We start from the raw sequence: 18,765 nt of genomic DNA, 5'->3' as shown, positions 1-18,765 counted from the left end.
AAGAGTTCAAGATTATTTATTTGTGTACAACACAATAGTCACACAACAGCGGATATATTACTTCATTCAGGTTATTTAATAAGTTGTAGCTAAGATAAACCCAACAATGTTAAAGTTTATACTGAAAGTCTTTAAAAGCAGATGATTTAAGAAAAACTTTAAGTCACTCAAACGTCAGTGACTTTAAATGTCTTGATTGTGCGTCTACTCTACCAGCAAATATTTCATTAGACATATTTTTGATTTACGCCAAGATAGCAATATTTCAAGTCATTGCCATCTATTTCCATGGTTTAACGTGGCACGGCACAGAGGCGGTAAGGTTTGGGACTGCGGGTTCCCGCCATCTTGTACTCCAGACTGGGCTTCTCTCCTGCAGGAGGTGAGAACTTAAACCTCTGGAGGAGGGAGGTGAAGAAGAGGAACAGCTCCATCCGGGCCAGCTGCTCCCCGAGACACACACGTTTACCTGAGGATACACAGTTTGACACATCATTGCTAGTTATGCAACACGGAGTAATATTTGTTTCCTACTTTTCTATTTAAATTTAAATTTAAATTAAACAAAATTGTGATCCCAAGAAACAAATATTAAGGAAAAATTTTATATTTCCAGAAAAAAAAAAAGATTTGAAAAAACATTTCTTGGCAGATGTAAAAATACTCAGATGTAATGTAAATAATGTCTTACAGAAAAATGTAAAATACTAAACCTGTTCATTTACATAAGGGCCTACACATCAATACTGTCTGCGTACAATGTCAAAATAACAATTTAATTAAAAAAAATAATTTTGCTTTTAGAAATTTTTACATGTTTATCTCAGCTTTTCACCTGTTTATTACCATTTAACTAATTGTCTACCTAATAAATAAGCTACTTTAAACAACTAATATTTAGGTTGGTTAAAGAAGCTTAACCAACTTAAGCTAATTAACCAACTATTAGTTTGCGTGTTCCGTTTTAGCCTTAAACCTAAATTAATTTTTTTTTTGTTGTTGTTGCTTTATGTACTTTATAGTAATTGGGGTAAAAAAAAAAAAAAACTTCCATTCTATAAACTTAAAAAACAGTTTTGCAGGCACATTGTGTCTATTTGTTAAGCTTAGGTTTCACTTTCTCTGAGGAATATTATTGATATGAATAAACAACAAGATTGATTGTATTTCTACAAATAAAATCATATGTAAGAAATTTCTAATTCTGTTTTTTTTTTTTTTTTTTTTTTAATTACAAGAGCAAAATTTTATATTTCATCAATAATCACTTTCACCAAAGACTCTGGGAGACTGCAAATGAAGATGTGTTAACTCTGTTAAATTGTATCAAGCAGAAAAAAAAACTTTTGAAAGATTAAGCAAAAGACTAACCTGCAGAAAAAGGCATGAAGGCTTCTCTCTTCCTAAATTTACCGTCCTGGTCCAGGAAGTGCTGAGGGTTGAAGGAGTGAGGAGTCTCCCACATGGACTCATCATGGAGGACAGAGTGAAGTGGAGCTAAAATCAAGGTGCCCTGAGGAGAAACCCAGTAAATACACGGCTTTACACTCCTATCTTTAGTCACTCCTAAATGTTTCCAAAAGCAGTTTTATATGTCTGCCAATAAGTTTGTTTATGTTGCTGTAGAGACATTGCAATCAGCTTTGAGTTGCAGAATTCATTTATTTCACACATTCAATTGTTTTTATTCAACAGTTTATGCTTTTTTTTTTAGATGATGCAATGCATTTTAATGACTTTTTTGTAATTGTCTCCATTTTATGTATTGCAAAGCTATGTTACCAAATAGATGATGTATAGAACAAAGCACATTTGCATATTTTATACCTTTGGGATGGTGTATTTATCCAAGGTGGTGTCTTTGCTTGCTATCCGGGGCACATTTAACGGGATGATGTTCCCCATCCTCTGTATCTCATGGATGACAGCGTTGGTGTAAGGCATGTTGTCTCTGTCAGCTGTAGATGGCTGCCTGGACGGACCAATCACAGCGTCTATCTCAGCCTGGACTCGCTCTGCATGCAGAGAAAAACAACCTTCCAATCCACTGCCACACTGATACTCTGAAATGTCGATTTTATACAGTTTATACCCAACGTCAGACTGATCTGTTCGTGAGTCATAGGAATACTAGTCAGAGAAATGTTAAGCCTCCTCACACACCTTGTATCTCAGGGTAGTAGATCATGAACAGCAGGCCCCAGTGCAAAGTGGTGGTGGTGGTTTCAGTTCCGGCACCGAACAGGTCCATGATGCAAAAACACAGATTCTCCGAATAAAAACCAGAATCTTTGTCTTCTTTCTGTAAGTAAAAAAATTTAAATAAATAAATGAATCAGATGAGAGCATTTGCTTAATGAGAGACGGCAGAGTTCTCACCTCTCCCATCTCTATGAGGAAGGAGTCGATGTAGTCTCTTGGGGACGACGGGTCGAGGTTCTCTCTGTGCTCCTTGATCTTGATTTCTATAAATTCAACTATCTCTCTTGTTTTGGAGAATAGCGTCTGATGCGTCCCCGGCAGCCGCTTCATCAGCCAGGGAAATACGTTGTAAAGCTACAGAGCAAGACCGTAAACTTTTAGGTGTCAGAGACATTTTTTATTTCAAGGTATACCTTCATTAAAACAACACAAATCTACTCTGCAAAACAAAAAAATGTGTTACGGATTTAGTCCATATTGTGATTCAAGGGGAGTTCTCACCTGCACCATTATTTTTCCCTGTAAGCGCACGACCTCATGGAATTTCTCCAGTATCGCCTGCTGCTGCTGGTCTGTGTACTCAAATCTGCTCCCAAAGACCAAACAGCAGATGACATTGGACACAGCCTTGTTTACCAAAGTCTGGGAATTAAAAGGCTGACCTGTGAGACAGAGAAAAGTTTCACTAAGATTTCCACTGCTTTTAAACATACATTTGTTTTTCACTTTTTTTTGTTATTCTGTGTTTCATTTGTCTTTGTTACGTAATCTGAGGTAATGCGGTGTCTCTCATTCTTATTCTCATCTTGCTTTTCACAGATCTGCTTCCTCTTTCCATGCTGTTTGTTTGCTCCTGCTTTTGTTCTTAGGATACAAGAGCGCCTCAGTGATTTAGAAAATAATGGAAAAGTTAATTTATTTCAATAATTAAAATCTGAGAGGGGAAACTCATACATAAATTCCTCAAAATGCTGATGATATATTTCCAGCATTTATATTAGAACCACAAAATATATCTCCACTAACATCAATATTGCTGATATTAGTAATTTATTAACATGTCGGTATTGGTCAGATAAAACTGGTCTGATGATAACAACCAATATTTCTTTCCATCTCATCTGCTTCTGGAGGAGATTGATGGTGGTATTTGTTTGTTTGGCCATGTGACAGTGACAGCCATGCACCGCAGGATTGTGGGAAATTTAACTGAAGCAGAGAATCAGTGGTGGAGACAGCAATGTGGTCCATTTTTTAAAAGGTATTGAAACTGTAATGACATCAGTTATCAGCCATAACAACAATATTAATATCAGATATATATATATGCCTTTGTGAGCGGCGTAGGCCTCTGTGAGGTACTGGCACTCCTGCTGGATGGATCGCTCCAGGGTTTTCTTGCCCAGGCCAAAGTTTCTGAGTGTCTGAAGAGCAAATCTCCTGTGTGTCTTCCATGGATAACCACTGGAACCAACAAGGCCTTTTGAAAGCAAAAAAACAATGTTACAGTAAAGGTATTTGGGAGTTACTGCATTAACCAACATCTATATGATTTGTTTCTTGTGTACCAAAACTCCACGCTGCAGCTTCGGACACAAAAGCTTTACCTTTATTCCCAACCAACTCTTCAAATAGCGGGATGACGGGACGATCTACAAAGTCTTCTCCTTGAAGGATCAGAGCCTCCCTTATTTGCTTGTAGCCACTAACGATGACAGTCCTTTCACCAAAGAGGCGAACGCTGGAAATGTTCCCATATTTTTCTGCCAACTGAGCACAAAGAATGGCCCCAATGACTCAACACAAAGGAAAATGAATTCTCAAAACACTGAGGACACTTTCCTTTCGTGCTCAGTGCCAGCAGTCCACACAGTCAGACGGGGAGAAGCGTCCCTGGACTCTAAAAGCTTTAGTTTGGCGGTTTAGTGCCTTCCTAAATTTATGAAGAACCCCTGAACGTCTTCCTCCTTTGTTACAGTACAACCCCAAGCTTGAATTTATTTTATTGGAGTTTTAAGTAATAAACCAACAGGGCAAACTGAGAAACACAGACCAAATGTTCAACCTCAAACCTAGAGATCTTGCACCAATTATTTTACCGTTATATGTTTTGGCTGGGATAGCTGATGAATGGACAGTGTGAACCTCGCTTTGAAATGGCTAAGTCAAAGTCCAAACCTACACTGGAAATACCTCAAAATGTTCAATTACAGAGGTCAAAAGGTTGTGTGTTAGCTATGTAGGAAATGGCATTAGCTCCTTTAAAGCTCCATTATGTAAATTTTATAGAAATATCTATTTTTTCACATTTATATAGTGTTGAGACAGTACATGTACGAGAAAAAAAAACGGAGCTCCTCTGCCTCCTCTCTATGGATCTGCTGTCTACTGAAATACACTGCTCCATCAGAAACAACACATCAGAAGAAGGAGGAGGGTCTTAGCGCTGTCAATCACCCACGTGTAAGCATCCCTCCGTCAGTATGGCCACCAGTGACGACAGATACTGGGGCATTTCATCAGACAACAAGAATACCACTGGGAAGAGGTGGAGGAGCCAAGTCCTTTCACAGATCATCTGTCTCATCTTACATTGTCACAACACAGCGACGGTGTTTGCAAATGTGTAAAAAAAAAAAACATTATTGTAAAAGTTACACACTGCAGCTTTAACTGCAGTGAAATGTGGCTCGACAAACTACAGACTCCTGGGGAGGGGTCTGAGTAAAACTATGTTGAAGTAGGGGTGCTCTTTTGAGCACAGTTTATGGATATTTTGCCCACCTCTGATTATACTTTATTTTTCTGAGTCTAACTGCTTGTATTCACAACTTATACGTTATTAAGCTATTTGACAATCAGACCAAGGTGCTTCATTCGACTATATCTTTACACTATTTGCTTTCAAATCCGGATCATCGGGGTATTTTAGTTATTTTAATGCAAGAGTTAAAGTTTCATCTCCCACAGAGAAAACACATCGTTCTCAACCAGATAAAACGGAAAATGTTTCAGAGTATTAAACTCTGCTTTATGCAACAACAATACCTTTTTTTTTTTTTTTTTTGCATTTCATTGGATACCTTAGAAAACTGCAGGTGCATCCGAGAGAGATCAATGAGATGAAGATGTCCAACAAAAGGAAGGGGCCAGGGTCCGGGTGGAAAGTTTCTCGGCGCTCTGTTCTTCCAAACGTCGCTCAGCAGCAGAAAAACAAACACAAATATGAGAACGCTGCTGCTGTCTATCCAATCCAAGCCCAGGACACGGAAAATGGACTTCATGGCTATTCCTTAAACGGCGTCTGATTAAAATGGATCAAGTTTTAATACGCAGGAAGAAAACGCTCTGCGTGACGTCACAGAATCACATTGGTACGCTGTTGGCCTTCAAAGTAAAAGCAGTGAGCCCAAGAAAATTGAAAGGAAAAAGAATTGTAAGTCGTAAAAATCATGGAAGCCTAAAATCTCCATCTTGGTGCCATCTTATAAAACATAATGTAACATGTATAATAATTTATTGCCAGTAGTTGCAGCATCATGCATCAATATGGACAGGGAAGCTGGACGGAACTAACAGGGCAATCCTGAAGAAGAAAAAAAAAAATTGTATGAACAATTTTGCAGGGAAATGACACCCAGTGAATGTAACAAGGTGAGCAATGTTAACTTAGTCTTTCAGTTGAATTATTGTGTCTAACTGCTGTGGGTATTTATGATGTAGAACAAATTCATTTAGAGATGTCAAACTCACTTTCATTTTTGGGCCGTATCAAAATGATTTTTATTTATTTATTATAGAAAAGATTTACAAAAGCTGAGAAAATGAAACATGAACAGAATTTGACAAGAACCAGGAGAAAAGAGTACGGGGTAGAACCTTAGCAGGAGCCAAAACGAACAAAGCACGTAACACAGGAAAGAACTAAGAAACCCAAAACAAAAGAATGAACAAACCATGACTGAAATAAATTTAAAAAAATCAACAGCCATTAAAAAAAAAAAAAAGAATATAAATATACAAAACACCTCCACGAAAACCATGGCAAAAGTGCGCTGAAGTTTAAGGTCATAATCATATAATCCTGGTTGGCGACAAGATGAAAAGCTCAAGGGTTGTGAGCAGTTCTGCATCTGTTTTATTTACTTTTTATTGACTGATTCATGCGCTGTCATTCAGCTTTACTTTTGCCCCACTGACTCGCACTTATCAGTGACATTTCTCCCAGTGGTATATCAGCTTTATCTTATCTCCAAAACTTTTACATTACATCTGAAACTGGAAACACCAGTCTAAATTTCACAACAATTTTTCTCCCAAGCTTATCAGGTGATATGCTGATTTTAAAGACAGAGGTAAAACCAAAGCTTTTCATTTAAGATGAACTTTCCCATAATTGGAAAATGATTGAAGTCAAGTGATTATAGACATTTGTGAATAACGATAAAACATGAAAGTTATGATTTCATCACATGCGATCATTTCAAAGCTGTTCCTTTGGTCATTTGTGCCGTCTATTGTATCTTCTCACTTAAACACATTGCAGGCTTCTTTTTAAGGAAGTAAGCATTAAATCAAAAACATTTCACTGTAAAAAAAAAAAAAAAAAGTATTACATGGACATGAATCACAACCAACAGAAATTAACAGGTTATTGATCTGCTTCCCAACAACAAGGTGCAAAATTTAAACAAAATGTTCCATAGCAGGATGAAATGTGACTTAGATTAAAATATAGCCATTTAAGTCACACCATTCCTTCCTAGCATCAACAATTTGGACAGCTTTATTTCTACACAATTTGGTATGTTAACTGCTGCAATACCAACAGGTTTTAAGACACGTCTGCCACTGAGATCTTTGATTTCAGAGACAGTGTGATGGGTTTCTGTCAACACTTCTATTGGTTTAGCGTGGAACGGCACAGAGGCGGTAAGGTTTGGGACAATGAGTGGCTCCCAGTTTGAACTCCAGACTGGGCTTCTCTCCTGGAGGAGGTGAGAACTTAAACCTCTGGAGGAGGGAGGTGAAGAAGAGGAACAACTCCATCCTGGCCAGCTGCTCCCCGAGACACACACGTTTACCTGAGGATAGACAACACAACACCATAGCTACACAACTGTGATGTGGCCACACTTTATTCTGGACTTATCTGTGTCAGCTTCTTATCTACTGTACATAGGAAGAGCACCATTAGTGGCAATTTGTTGGCGCTATTTTATCTTCAACTTAACAGAAAACAAGCAAACACAGGAGCACAATCATAACAAAAACACTTTAGTTTCGCTACAAGTTCATTAATTTCGGTGTCTGGAACATCACAATCTCTTTTCTGTCTTTAAAGTAGCACTTCATATTCAAACTAAGCAAAGAAAAATCAAAATCTAGTTATCCTATAACTTTTCAGTAGCTATTAAGTCAAAGAAAACTTGAGCTATTTTTATTGATCGCTGATTGAATTGTTCCTTCTTTTTTTTTGAATAAGGACAAATAAATATTATGTAATCAAGCTGAATATCGTTTTACGAAGACTCAAGTAGAAGTAAATGAATTTTAACAGACTGAAACTATTACCAACCTGCAGAAAAAGGCATGAAGGCTTCTCTCTTCCTAAATTTACCGTCCTGGTCCAGAAAGTGCTGAGGGTTGAAGGAGTGAGGAGTCTCCCACATGGACTCATCATGGAGGACAGAGTGAAGCGTCGCCATAACCAAGGTTCCCTGGAGATTGAAAAAAGACAAGAGGCTCAGTAAGACATTTATTTCTGCTCAGTTTGTCAGTAGATTTTTATCTGTACCGGGAGTAAAACAAGATAAATAGGAAATAAAGATAAGCAGTCTGCACCCATTTATAACAAACCTGCAGGGAAATTATTAGGTAGTAAAGTTACCCATGTAATACCTAGTATTCAATTCTTGTTGGGTATTTTTATGGCAAAGAAACATTTATAAAAACAATTATGAGTAAATTATGAATGAACAATTCCGTTTAAAGTAATCAGTTGGTTTTTCCTTTAGGGTATTCCTGTGTTCCTCAATGTGTGGGTTTGTCAGGAATAAAGGCTTTGCTGAGAAAATGTTAACGCCCAATCAGTGCTCCTGAGCTGAATACTGTCCACTGTAAATAATGTACCTTTGGAATAGAGTATTTATCCAGGGTGGTGTCTTTGGTCGTCATGCGGCCCACATTCAGTGGAATGATGTTTCCCTTCCTCTGTATCTCGTGGATGACGGCGTCAGTGTAGGGCATGTTCTCTCTGTCGGTCACCGCGGGTTGTCTGGATGGACCGATCACAGCGTCTATCTCAGCCTGGACTCGCTCTGAACATACCGAAAACACAACTAACTTTTGAGTCTGAGCAGTGGGGAAAATTAATGCCTTTCTCTATTTTTATATTCATATTTCAGTCTACTGAGTGTTTCTCACACACCTTGTATCTCAGGGTAGTAGATCATGTACAGCAGCCCCCAGTGCAAAGTGGTGGTAGTGGTTTCTGTACCAGCAAAAAGCAGGTCCAGAGAGCAGGCACACAAATTTAAGATACCAAAACCAGAATCTGTGTCCTCTTTCTGCCAAAGATATGAGAGACAGGAGTGACAATGTGTCTACATACTTACTATATGCATTGTGCTGTTCAAGCTTTTTAATCTGCCTCTGATCTCTTAAGACTTAGTTGCTTTGAAGAGAAACTCAAAAGTACTTCTGAAGACTTTCATGTCCCTGACTGTAATGGTTTATCCTTGCTACAAATGAGAAATGTGGAGGAAAATGTCCCTGTACAATCTAATGACCAAGTTACCTTCAGATGTTAAAAAAAATGATGTATACAATGTTGTGCTCTGAGACACAACATTGTGTCTCAGAGCACCCCCTCAGACTGCAGCTCTGAGGGGGAGCTTTGTGGGAGCAAGAGTTTAGCTGCCACAGAAGATGCAATGATCCCTCAAACGTGCATGTAAGAATTAAAGCAACACTCCATGAAGGTTTTGAGGAGGGAATAACTTTATGACACAAGATGAAGCTAAAAGGTCAATTTTACATAATATCCTCCATTTAAACATGTTAGCTCTTGATGTATAAAGAGTTGTCTGTGTGGCCTCCCATGCTTAGTGCAGAACTGAAGCAAAAATATAATGTACACTGACATGAGACTACAGGCTATAAACCCAAACGTCCAAAACAGTCACATAAACTTATGTAATTTATTACTGAATTCAACACTTACGTCTCCCATTTCTGCCAGGAAGGAGTCAATGTAGTCTCTCGGTGATGAGGGATCAAAGTTTTCTTTGTGCTCTTTGATACGGATTTCTATAAAGTCAATTATGTTCTGTAGAAGCACAAATATTTTCTTTTGGGGTCCAGGTAGCCACTTCATCACAGAGGGAATCATGTTGTATATCTGAGGATCAAAGAAGATAAATTTTCATCCTTGTTGAAAAACCTTAAGACAAATATTGTTTTGCTGAACATACAGTAAAGTATATCTCCAGCTGCGTTTGGATTGTCGGTCTAACAAATTTTGTTTTGGGACGTTGAAACTATAACTAAACTTCATCTGCATTTGTGCGCAAAGAAGACTTACCTGCACCCACAAACCTTCCTGTAAGCGCAAAATCTCATTCAAGTTCTCAAGGATGGTCTGGTACTGCTTGTCATTGTATTCGTATCGACTCCCGAAGACCAAACAGCAGATGATGTTGGACACGGCGTTGTTGATCAGCGCCTGGGCAGAGAAAGGCTTTCCTTTCAAAGAAAAACAGATTGCAGACAAAACAGAGTCAAATACAAAATGCATTAAAAACATTTTTTAAAAAGATGTATAGCTTGAAATATTGAAACAACAGTAGCAGACATATATAAAAAAAAGTGAAGGACAGCATATTATCTGATAATTTTTTTGTACCTTGTTGATCAGCAAAAACTTCAGTGAGATACTCGCACTCCTGCTGGATGTATCGCTCCATTGTCTTCTTCCCCAGACCAAAGTTCCTCAGCGTATGAAGAGCAAACCTCCTCTGCACTTTCCATGGATTACCGTTTGACATCACAATACCTTTTTAATAAATAAGTTAAAAAAAAATAAATAAATAGAAGCATGCATTAGCATTCAGGTCAGTGGAGTTCCATCCTCACCAACTCAACATTTTGACACATTTTTAGATAAAATTAATTACAAATTTAATAAACTGCACCTTTGTTCTTGAAAATCTGAGAAAACAGTGGAATGGTGGGGCGATCCATGAAGTCCTCTCCTTTTTCAACAAGGGCCTCTTTCACGTGTTTGTACCCGTTAACGATCACAGCTTTTTCCCCAAACAGATGGAGACTGAAAACGTTTCCATATTTTTCTGCAAACTGAACAACAAAAGTGATGGCATGAGCCAGTGTTGTGGTACTCGAAGTTGGTCTTGGTCTTAAGACCGGTCTTAAGACCATTTTTTGATGGTCTCGGTCTCGTCTCGGACTCGACCGCATTTGGTCTCGGTCTTGTCTCGGTCTCGGGCGCTGAGGACTCGGCATTTTATTTCAAGACCAGTCAAGACCGCAACTGTGAAAATATCACTAAATGTACAGCATACTATCCAGTTTATTTGTTAACATCTTTGTTTTCAGTGGATGCAAAACGCACCGATTAAAATCCAAGCAACTACGTGTTTCTGTTACTCCCCCCACCCTCCCCACCTTTCACTCTCCCTCCTCCTCCCCTCCCCACCTTTCACTCGCGCCCGGCGCTCCAGGACATGCGCAGTGGTTTCCTCTCAGCGGCAGAAAATGCTTGTTTAATCGTCAGTAATATAATAGGGCTGCATAAATAGTAAGAAATCCGATGGCCACAGCTAACTCAGCAGCGCTTCGCTTTCACAGATGGTGGGGACAACGTCTAACTTTTTTCGTCACTTAGAAAAGTAGCTCAAAGAAGGTAAGCTCCGTTAACGTGATGTTAGCAAAGCTAGCTGTACAGAGACACATAAGAATTGTGATGAAAAATGTTATCACTCACTGTGCTGAATTATTGTGCGGAGGTGTTGACTGACTTGTCGCATATATGGGACAACGCTATGTCCAAAAGTCTGCAATATAGTGAGGTGACATTCAGAAACAGTCGATTCTTCTCCACAGCTCTTTACTTATTAGATAGGACTGGAGTGTCACTCACTGAGAGCCGTTGTTCTATCAGATAGCCATATGCTGTCAGGATAGCATACATGCATTAAGCATTAAGAAATCCGACCATCAGAGGAGTTGTCAGTTCATCATACGCAGCAAGTTATGATGAACTTAAGTCATTAAATTGTTTTCAATGATAACTATATAGACATACATGTGTTGTCATGGTTTTAAAGTGTATTTAAAGCAGGTCTGGCTGCAGCTGGAGTCAGCTACAACACATGCCCGTGTAAAACTCACTTAACCGCTAAGTCAGGATGCCATACAACTGTTAATAACAAAGTGTATGACGATCTACGTCATGATTCTATGTTGTTGATTAAATGAAATCTTATGGTAATGACGTGTCTGACAGATATAGCCGGTGTTCTATCACATAGCCATACATGCAGTGAGTACCATGCCAGCGCATGCGCATTAAGTCCGACCGTCAGTGTAGTTGTCAGTATACGCAACAAGTTATGACGAAAATAAGTAATTAAATTGTTTATAATATGACATAATATGATAACTAGATGGATATACATGCGTTGTCGTGGTTTCAAAGTGTGTTTAAAGCAGGTCTGGCTGCAGCTGGATGCCATACAACTGTTAATAACCAAGTGTATGATGATCTACGTCATGATTCTATGTTGATGATTAAATAAAATCATATGGTAATGACAGCGTATGCATATCTGAGCTAAGCGTACGACTATCTGACAACGTAGGCTGACCTGACAGAACACCCGTTCTTTGTTCTTGTAATGCTCTGTGTACACTGCATCATTATTTTATTTTATTATGTACGTTGATATTTAAATTAACAAATAACTAAAACACAAGAACGAAAGAGCATGCACATTGCTCTTTGATTGTTTTTGTTCAAAGTGGCAGCTGTAATGTCTGCCATGGTGTCAGACTGCCTGGCTTCATGTACTGGGATAGAGAGTGAAAACAGTCACGATGAGCGCCTTCTGTTGGGTTACTTCTTGCTTGTTGCTCCTTGGTCAGTGTTCATGGTTGAGCGTTATTTACCGTCAGGGCATTGCCTCAATTGCTATGTTTAATGGTGCAGACAGTGGTGGCTTCTTATATAAGCAATATGGGCAAATGCCCAGAGCGTTATGTTTTTTGGGATGGCACGAGACCATCACACTTTTTAGTACATAAATAGAATATTTAATATTGGTAAAATGTATTAAGTATTTAATATCTAGGTGTTTTATGGTAATATGGATCTTTCAGATTATTTTGAGAAGCAATTTCGATCATATTTTACATTTTATTGTGTCATGTAGCGCGGGCCGCTGGTCTTGGTCTTGACTCGGTCTCGACTCCCCTCGGTCTTGGTCTTGACTTGGTCTCGGACCCCAAAAGTCTTGGTCTTGTCTCGGTCTCGATACACTCTGGTCTTGGTCTTGTCTTGGTCTCGGGTTGGGTGGTCTTGAACACAACACTGCTGACTGTTATATTTTTCCAGCAGACTTCACTTCTTCTCTGCTTTGTTCTTTGAGCTGAACTGCTGTCACTTATCGGTAATGCAAAAAATGTCTGACAAATGAATCACCATTTCAAAGACTACAAATGTTCATATTATAAACACTTTATTACATTCCAAGAATGAAAAGTTTATCTTTTGCCATCATGCAACATTTTCCCTTCTCTCTTTGGTTTGATGTTAAGCTGTTATGAAATCGTCTTGAAATGAGATGAACATAAAACATCGCACACAAATTGCAATCTAAATACTTCAACCATCCTCTCTCTCAATAGTTTACTTTTTATTTTCTTACATTCACCAAATTACTATTAGAGTGATCAACAGATTTTGCTTACGTTGCTCCAGAACACAAAACACGTATTGTGATTAAATTGCTTTGCAGACAGCTGAACATTGCTCTCATGCGGCAGCAAAGCTGAGTCATTTAAAGATACAGAACCAACTTCACAGATCTGCTTGTGCAGCATGACTAAGACATGCGTTTCATTTACAAGAAGAATATATTTATCACAGACTAACACAGATTGGTGATGTGCCAGGGCGATGCATCGTAAAACTCTCTGGCTCCACACAGATAAAGAAATCACATGTTACTAAGGTTAAAATAGCAAGTAGAGTTTTGATCCACATATTTTTGTGGTTTTTCTATTAACACTTTAAACTACCAAATGTTATCATATTTAGTCAAATTCAGTAATTTGACCGAATTTGACTGAAATTATAAGGAAAACCTTATAATTTCAGTAATTTCAGTTTTTTTATTGGCTTACAGCCAAAAAAAACCTTGACATTTATGATTAGAATACATCATCAGACCAATGAAAACATTTTTAATACACCGCTGTTGTCCGAATGAGAAGTATGCGAAACACATGTTAGCGTGGCACAGCCTGGAATCTGAACTCCTCGGGGGAATAAGTGAAGCCCATCACGCCCTCCAGCTTAGGCATTTCTCCTGGAACTGGGGAAAAGGTGAAGCGCTGCAGCAAAACTGAGAAGAAGACGAAGAGCTCCATTTTGGCCAGGTGTTCCCCCAAACACATGCGTTTACCTGCGTTGAGAAATGGGACGTGCTTGATCAGCATATGCTATAGCATATTGTACATGTGCGTTTATTTTTGATGACGAGCTTAAAGGCGACGTCGGTCCGTCTTTTGCTTTTCTTAGGTAGGTGGCGATTGGATCTGGGGCTGACCCACGTAGAACTCAAAAAAATCTGCGGGATTCTAAAATTATTAATTGGTGACAATGTTCCCCTCCATTTTATGCATTTACAAAACAGGAACGTGCTAAAACTATATTTCATTTGTAAAAGAAGCATTTAAGTACCAACTTGACTGTTTAACCCATCAGTATTTAGTTTTGTTTCATTTGTGATGAGAGTTTTCACATAAAAACATTTCTTTGAAACTTCAAACTTGACTCTTCTGTATCTGATTCGACCTCCAGTCCACTTTAAATAACAAATATAGACTGAATATATAAATTGTTAAACTGAAGTGGACAGCATGCAAGCTCAAAAACTGTGCTTTACCGCTTCTGTCATGATTTTAAAATGTTGCTCATCCTAAGTTAGTTCACAGGCCAGAAAAGAAAACAATTAAATAGCCTTTTTATTACTCAAATCAACAGCTAACTTCAGTGTTGTACTCTTCTATGGTTTGTGGAGCATACAGACAACCTCGCATTTCCAAGTTAAACATTTAATACTCAAATGTCCTCAATTAGGTTGGCAAAAAGAAGGAACTCTGCAGTGAATATTGCACAGAAACACAGAGGAGAGCGAGCTTTGAACAGAAACCTATAACCAACCTGCTGAAAATGGCAAGAAAGCATCTCTCTTGACAAACTTTCCCTCTGAATCCAAGAAGTGCTCGGGATTGAAGACATCTGGAGTCGCCCACTCGTTCTTATCAAACAGCACAGATGCCAGGATTGTCGTCATATATGTTCCCTGAACAACGAGACAAGTTTCAAGCATCAGCGGCTACCCAACGATTTCGCCACACAAAATTTAGTTTTAACTGAGGTACGTGTTCTCCTACCTTAGGAATGAAGTATCCTCCCAGTGTTGTGTCTTTACTCGCCATTTTAGGAAATCCCATGGGAACGATGTTTCCCATCCTCTGGACCTCGTGGATGACGGCGTCGGTGTAGGGCAAGTTCGGCCTGTCGGCCACGGTGGGCTGACGAGACTGCCCGATCACTCTGTCTATCTCTGCTTGGACCTTCTCTGAGAAAAAAGGACGGAAGAGGAAGAAGGGCGTTGAAATCTAACACCGTTTTAGTTGGGATATTTCAGTTTTGTGACAACCCGCTGACCCTGTATCTCTGGGTAGTGCAACATGAACAGAAGGGCCCAGCGCAATGTGGTGGCAGCGGTTTCTGTTCCAGCCTCGATGAGGTCAAGAGTGCTAACCAGCAGCGTTTCAGTGTTGAAGCCAGCCTGGGGATCCTCTTTTTTCTAACAAGACATCAAAAAATATTGGAATTTAATCTCATTACAACAAGAGCTCTGCTAACATTTCTCACTTTAAACATAATTCACGTAGCTTGTGTGAAGTTTCTCTTGCCAGTGATCAATGTCCTGCAGTGGACTTTTTCCATGGTTGACCAGCTTCTAGGGTTTGCTGACGAATCCGACTAACTCAAGATGCCAAAAATGAAGCATGGCTGACGGCTACCCAGCAGGGAACATTTGCATCACAGCTTCTTGTTACTGTTTCAGAAATATGGCAAACATGCAGCATGGACGGCTGCAGATAACAGACAGCTGTGTTTTTGTTTTTGACCGTCTCCATGGCTATTTTTTTGTTGAATCCGGCAGTTACTTTTCTGTTTTGATTTCTTGATGAACACCACCCATTTGGTCAGTACCAAACATGGTAACATTGGACATGTAGCACCACCTGGTAGACGGAGTTTATTGCTGACCAAGGATTTTGGAGAGAGGTTTTTGGTTGTTCTCGTTTTTTGTTGCTTATGCCTTAGTTGAATTTACATATGCTGCTAGCCCCTAAAAGCAGTTTCTTCCCAGAAAAATTGTTCATAAAAGACACAAAACTGAATTGTGTAAAGTTATATATTGTGAATAATTTATGAAAAGACAAACATTACTTTTTACCAGGTCCTTTTAGTAATTATGTTGGTTCATCAGTGATTGGATGGACTATTGGATCTGCTAAATTATGTTAATGAATATTACACCAGTCATCTGTTCAATTGTTTATCTCTACTAGTCAAATGACCAATTAAACGGCAGCAACTCAAAGCTTTTCAGTGTTTCGTCAAAACCGCACGACAGAAGTCTCATGTTGTATGAACTTTTCACCTTCTCCATCTCTGACAGGTAGACGTCGACATAATCCCGAGGATCATCTGGATTCCACTCCTCTCTGTGCTTCTCTATCTCTTTTTTCAAAAAGACCAGGATCTTCCTGTAGTTGGCATGGACGGTCTGGTGAGGCCCTGGCAGGTGCTGCATCAGTCCAGGGAAGGCGTCAAACAACTGAAGATGAAGGGACAGACTCTCAGATCAGCTGCAGACAAGCCAGGCAGAGTTTCATTTCAGCGGGTAGAAAAGAATACCTGAGTCCGCAGGGAACCAGCAAGAATAACGGCTTCGTTGTCCAGCTCCAGGACTTCCCGAAAGCTTGGGTCCGAGTACTCAAATCGATGTCCAAAGACCACAGATGAGATTATGTTACTCACTGCGTTTGTTAGGATGTAGTGGGGGTTAAATGGCTTTCCTGGAAATATTGAGAAATCACATTTAAATGAGCGTAAATCGTAATTCTTTCACTGGTTTCTGTTAAAGTCTGCTTACCTTGCTCATCGTTGAAGGCTTCGCAAAGAAAGCTGGACTCCACTTCTATGTATTTTTCTAAAGATTTCTGTCCCTCTCCAAAGTAGCGAAGGTGAGCGTTGGCGAACTTCCTCTGTTTCTTCCACAAGTACCCGTTACTCAGCGCTATACCTGCGATAACGTTACATCAGAGTATTTTAAAATAGATTTTAAGAACAAATATTTTCAAATAAATGAACACTAAAGTGTAAAATAGGTTGTGTTGCTCTAGGTTAAACTGGTGACCTATTCAGCATCTCCCAATGTCTCTCACCCAAGATCTGCTAGGCGCAGGGACAGGCTTGCATGAAAATTGACCAAAGACAATGGAATTTTCAGCAGAGAATAATAAATTAATACACTTGTTTGGCTACTCACCAAGGCCCTTGAAGGTAACGTGAAAAAGGGGAACAATTGGCTGATCGACGAAGCTGTCCAGCTGGCTGACAAGAGCCTCTTTGACCATCTTGAGTCCAGAGACAAACACCAGCCTCGCACTGCCTTTTCTCACGCTGAACACAGGACCGTACTCCTTTGAAAGCTGCATTTAAAAAACAAATTCACATCGAGAAAAAAATATAGTGATGATGATTTAGAAAAATATAGGCAGTTGTTTACCCAGTTAAGTTTAGTTTAAATGTAAAACTCAGTTTTGGGAAACTTTTGGAATTACAACACGACTTTTGTGGTTATTCCTTCCTATAACTGAACGCCATATTTCATAAATACATTCTTCCCTGGGGTTAAAAGCATGAAACTTGCTGTATAGTTCCACACACTCCTGTTCGGAGACGCGCACTGACATGCCCGTATATAAACAAGCATTCTCGTTCACCTTCTCCATTGTTTTGAAGTCCAACGGCGTTAAGATGTTTCCTACCAAAGGTGCAGCCCAGGGTCCTGGTGGAAAGTTGGGAGGCTTCCCGTTTTTCACAACATCAAATATCAGCAGGAATACAAACCCTAGCAGAAGCCAGCCGGTAAAGTCCATGCAATCAAAAAGAGCTTGGAAAATCATGGTGAAGAAAATTGTAAGAATGGCCTAGCTAAGATGAAAATTGAGCTTGTTCTTGCAGTTTGTTCTGTGCAGAGTGTGCTAAGACAGGAAGGCAGATGTCGAAGAAAAAGAAAAAAAAAACCTGGCTCCAGTAGAGTTATGTAATACTGGTGGCCTCTCTGGACCCGTTAACAGGAATAAACACGGCCAGAGTTGATAATGTTCCAGACAACTGCAGACTGGAAGAATGCATAGTGCACCGGGGTCAGTAGGCGGTCCTAATAACTTAACCAATTAGTTTTGGATGTTTTATTATGCTCCATGGCAACTTTTATTTTTTATTTTTAGAGAGTTTTCAAAGCCATCCATGTGTAAGAGCGCAACATTTTAGCACAGTCATTGGCAAATACAAAAAAAAGATTTGACAATAGAGAAAATGGTTCATTCCGGTGCTGTCATATAAAGAAAATAAGTCCAGGGTTTAAATTAGTGATGCTGACTTGCAGAAAGAAAGTCCAAAGTTCGACATCCGTCCTGGTGTCAGGATGGTCCATACCATGACACTGCAACAAACATGATTAAAATATCCAGAATTTAATTTAGCAAAATGTTTTCACATGACTGAACGTAATCTGAACAAATACACATCAGTCCATCACTTTTCTGCACCCATTTTCTTTTTATAAACAACCAGAGTCGACTCAGCTGTAAAATGACAAAAATTAAATTAATTGGATCGGGTTTCTGGTTTATTGTCTATTCCTGAACAACAACAACAAAAAAACAACTCAACACAATCAAACAGTCTCACTTCATGTGGTGCGACAGGTACAGGATCACCTAAACAAAACCATGGAGAATATCTAAACCCCACACAGAAAAACCAGCAAAGCTTAAGTACAGACAAGAAAACTTCTTGATTTTAGGTGATTTTCATTGTGTGGCCCAATAGAAAAAGATAAATTATCGGAATCGTGTTTTTTTTTAAAATTATGTTTTTCAGAAGCTGTGAAATACCCAATTATGGCAAAAACTGACTGCACATCCAGCAAAAATCTTATTTTACCA

At 39.1% G+C, this 18,765-nt stretch overlaps 3 protein-coding genes across 3 annotated transcripts; all 3 read right to left on the bottom strand.

Moving 5' to 3' along the window:
• On the bottom strand, positions 1–5,596 carry LOC106917780 (cytochrome P450 2J2-like). The gene is made up of 9 exons (XM_088004868.1): positions 5,286–5,596; positions 3,810–3,972; positions 3,533–3,682; positions 2,704–2,864; positions 2,380–2,556; positions 2,164–2,302; positions 1,828–2,015; positions 1,372–1,513; positions 1–469 (listed from the first exon to the last, which is right to left on the bottom strand). Exons 1-9 carry the CDS (start codon positions 5,484–5,486, stop codon positions 294–296), a joined length of 1,497 nt encoding a protein of 498 aa, XP_087860994.1. The 5' UTR covers positions 5,487–5,596; the 3' UTR covers positions 1–293.
• Positions 5,597–5,955: 359 nt separating this feature from the next.
• On the bottom strand, positions 5,956–10,556 carry LOC148159915 (cytochrome P450 2J2-like). Its single transcript, XM_014974506.2, has 8 exons — positions 10,398–10,556; positions 10,109–10,258; positions 9,788–9,948; positions 9,428–9,604; positions 8,633–8,771; positions 8,335–8,522; positions 7,781–7,922; positions 5,956–7,286 (listed from the first exon to the last, which is right to left on the bottom strand). The coding sequence occupies exons 1-8, from the start codon at positions 10,444–10,446 to the stop codon at positions 7,111–7,113; spliced, it is 1,182 nt and encodes a 393-aa protein (XP_014829992.2). The 5' UTR covers positions 10,447–10,556; the 3' UTR covers positions 5,956–7,110.
• A 2,386-nt stretch (positions 10,557–12,942) lies between these two features.
• Positions 12,943–17,892, bottom strand: LOC106908424 (cytochrome P450 2J2-like). Its single transcript, XM_014974510.2, has 9 exons — positions 17,536–17,892; positions 17,079–17,241; positions 16,683–16,832; positions 16,445–16,605; positions 16,188–16,364; positions 15,179–15,320; positions 14,902–15,089; positions 14,669–14,810; positions 12,943–13,907 (listed from the first exon to the last, which is right to left on the bottom strand). Exons 1-9 carry the CDS (start codon positions 17,716–17,718, stop codon positions 13,732–13,734), a joined length of 1,482 nt encoding a protein of 493 aa, XP_014829996.2. The 5' UTR covers positions 17,719–17,892; the 3' UTR covers positions 12,943–13,731.
• Between the last annotated feature and the right edge of the window lie 873 nt (positions 17,893–18,765).

This window comes from Poecilia mexicana, unplaced genomic scaffold, assembly GCF_051168715.1.
Source record: "Poecilia mexicana isolate PSO_F unplaced genomic scaffold, ASM5116871v1 scaffold_4, whole genome shotgun sequence".
Classification (NCBI taxonomy): Eukaryota; Metazoa; Chordata; class Actinopteri; order Cyprinodontiformes; family Poeciliidae; genus Poecilia; species Poecilia mexicana.
Note: the sequence above shows the minus strand (reverse complement) of the source record. Positions and strands in the feature narration are given on the sequence as shown.

Coding starts and splice junctions, on each gene's coding strand:
- LOC106917780 (XM_088004868.1), bottom strand. CDS start 5,486: ATGAAGTCCATTTTCCGTGTCCTGGGCTTGGATTGGATAGACAGCAGC. Junction 2,557..2,703: donor AGGGAAAAATAATGGTGCAG/GTGAGAACTCCC, acceptor CTTGCTCTGTAG/CTTTACAACGTATTTCCCTG. Junction 2,016..2,163: donor CTACTACCCTGAGATACAAG/GTGTGTGAGGAG, acceptor CTCTGCATGCAG/AGCGAGTCCAGGCTGAGATA.
- LOC148159915 (XM_014974506.2), bottom strand. CDS start 10,446: ATGGATCGCCCCACCATTCCACTGTTTTCTCAGATTTTCAAGAACAAA. Junction 9,605..9,787: donor AGGAAGGTTTGTGGGTGCAG/GTAAGTCTTCTT, acceptor TTTGATCCTCAG/ATATACAACATGATTCCCTC. Junction 8,523..8,632: donor CTACTACCCTGAGATACAAG/GTGTGTGAGAAA, acceptor CGGTATGTTCAG/AGCGAGTCCAGGCTGAGATA.
- LOC106908424 (XM_014974510.2), bottom strand. CDS start 17,718: ATGATTTTCCAAGCTCTTTTTGATTGCATGGACTTTACCGGCTGGCTT. Junction 17,242..17,535: donor ACTTCAAAACAATGGAGAAG/GTGAACGAGAAT, acceptor TTTTAAATGCAG/CTTTCAAAGGAGTACGGTCC. Junction 16,365..16,444: donor CTGGTTCCCTGCGGACTCAG/GTATTCTTTTCT, acceptor CTTCATCTTCAG/TTGTTTGACGCCTTCCCTGG.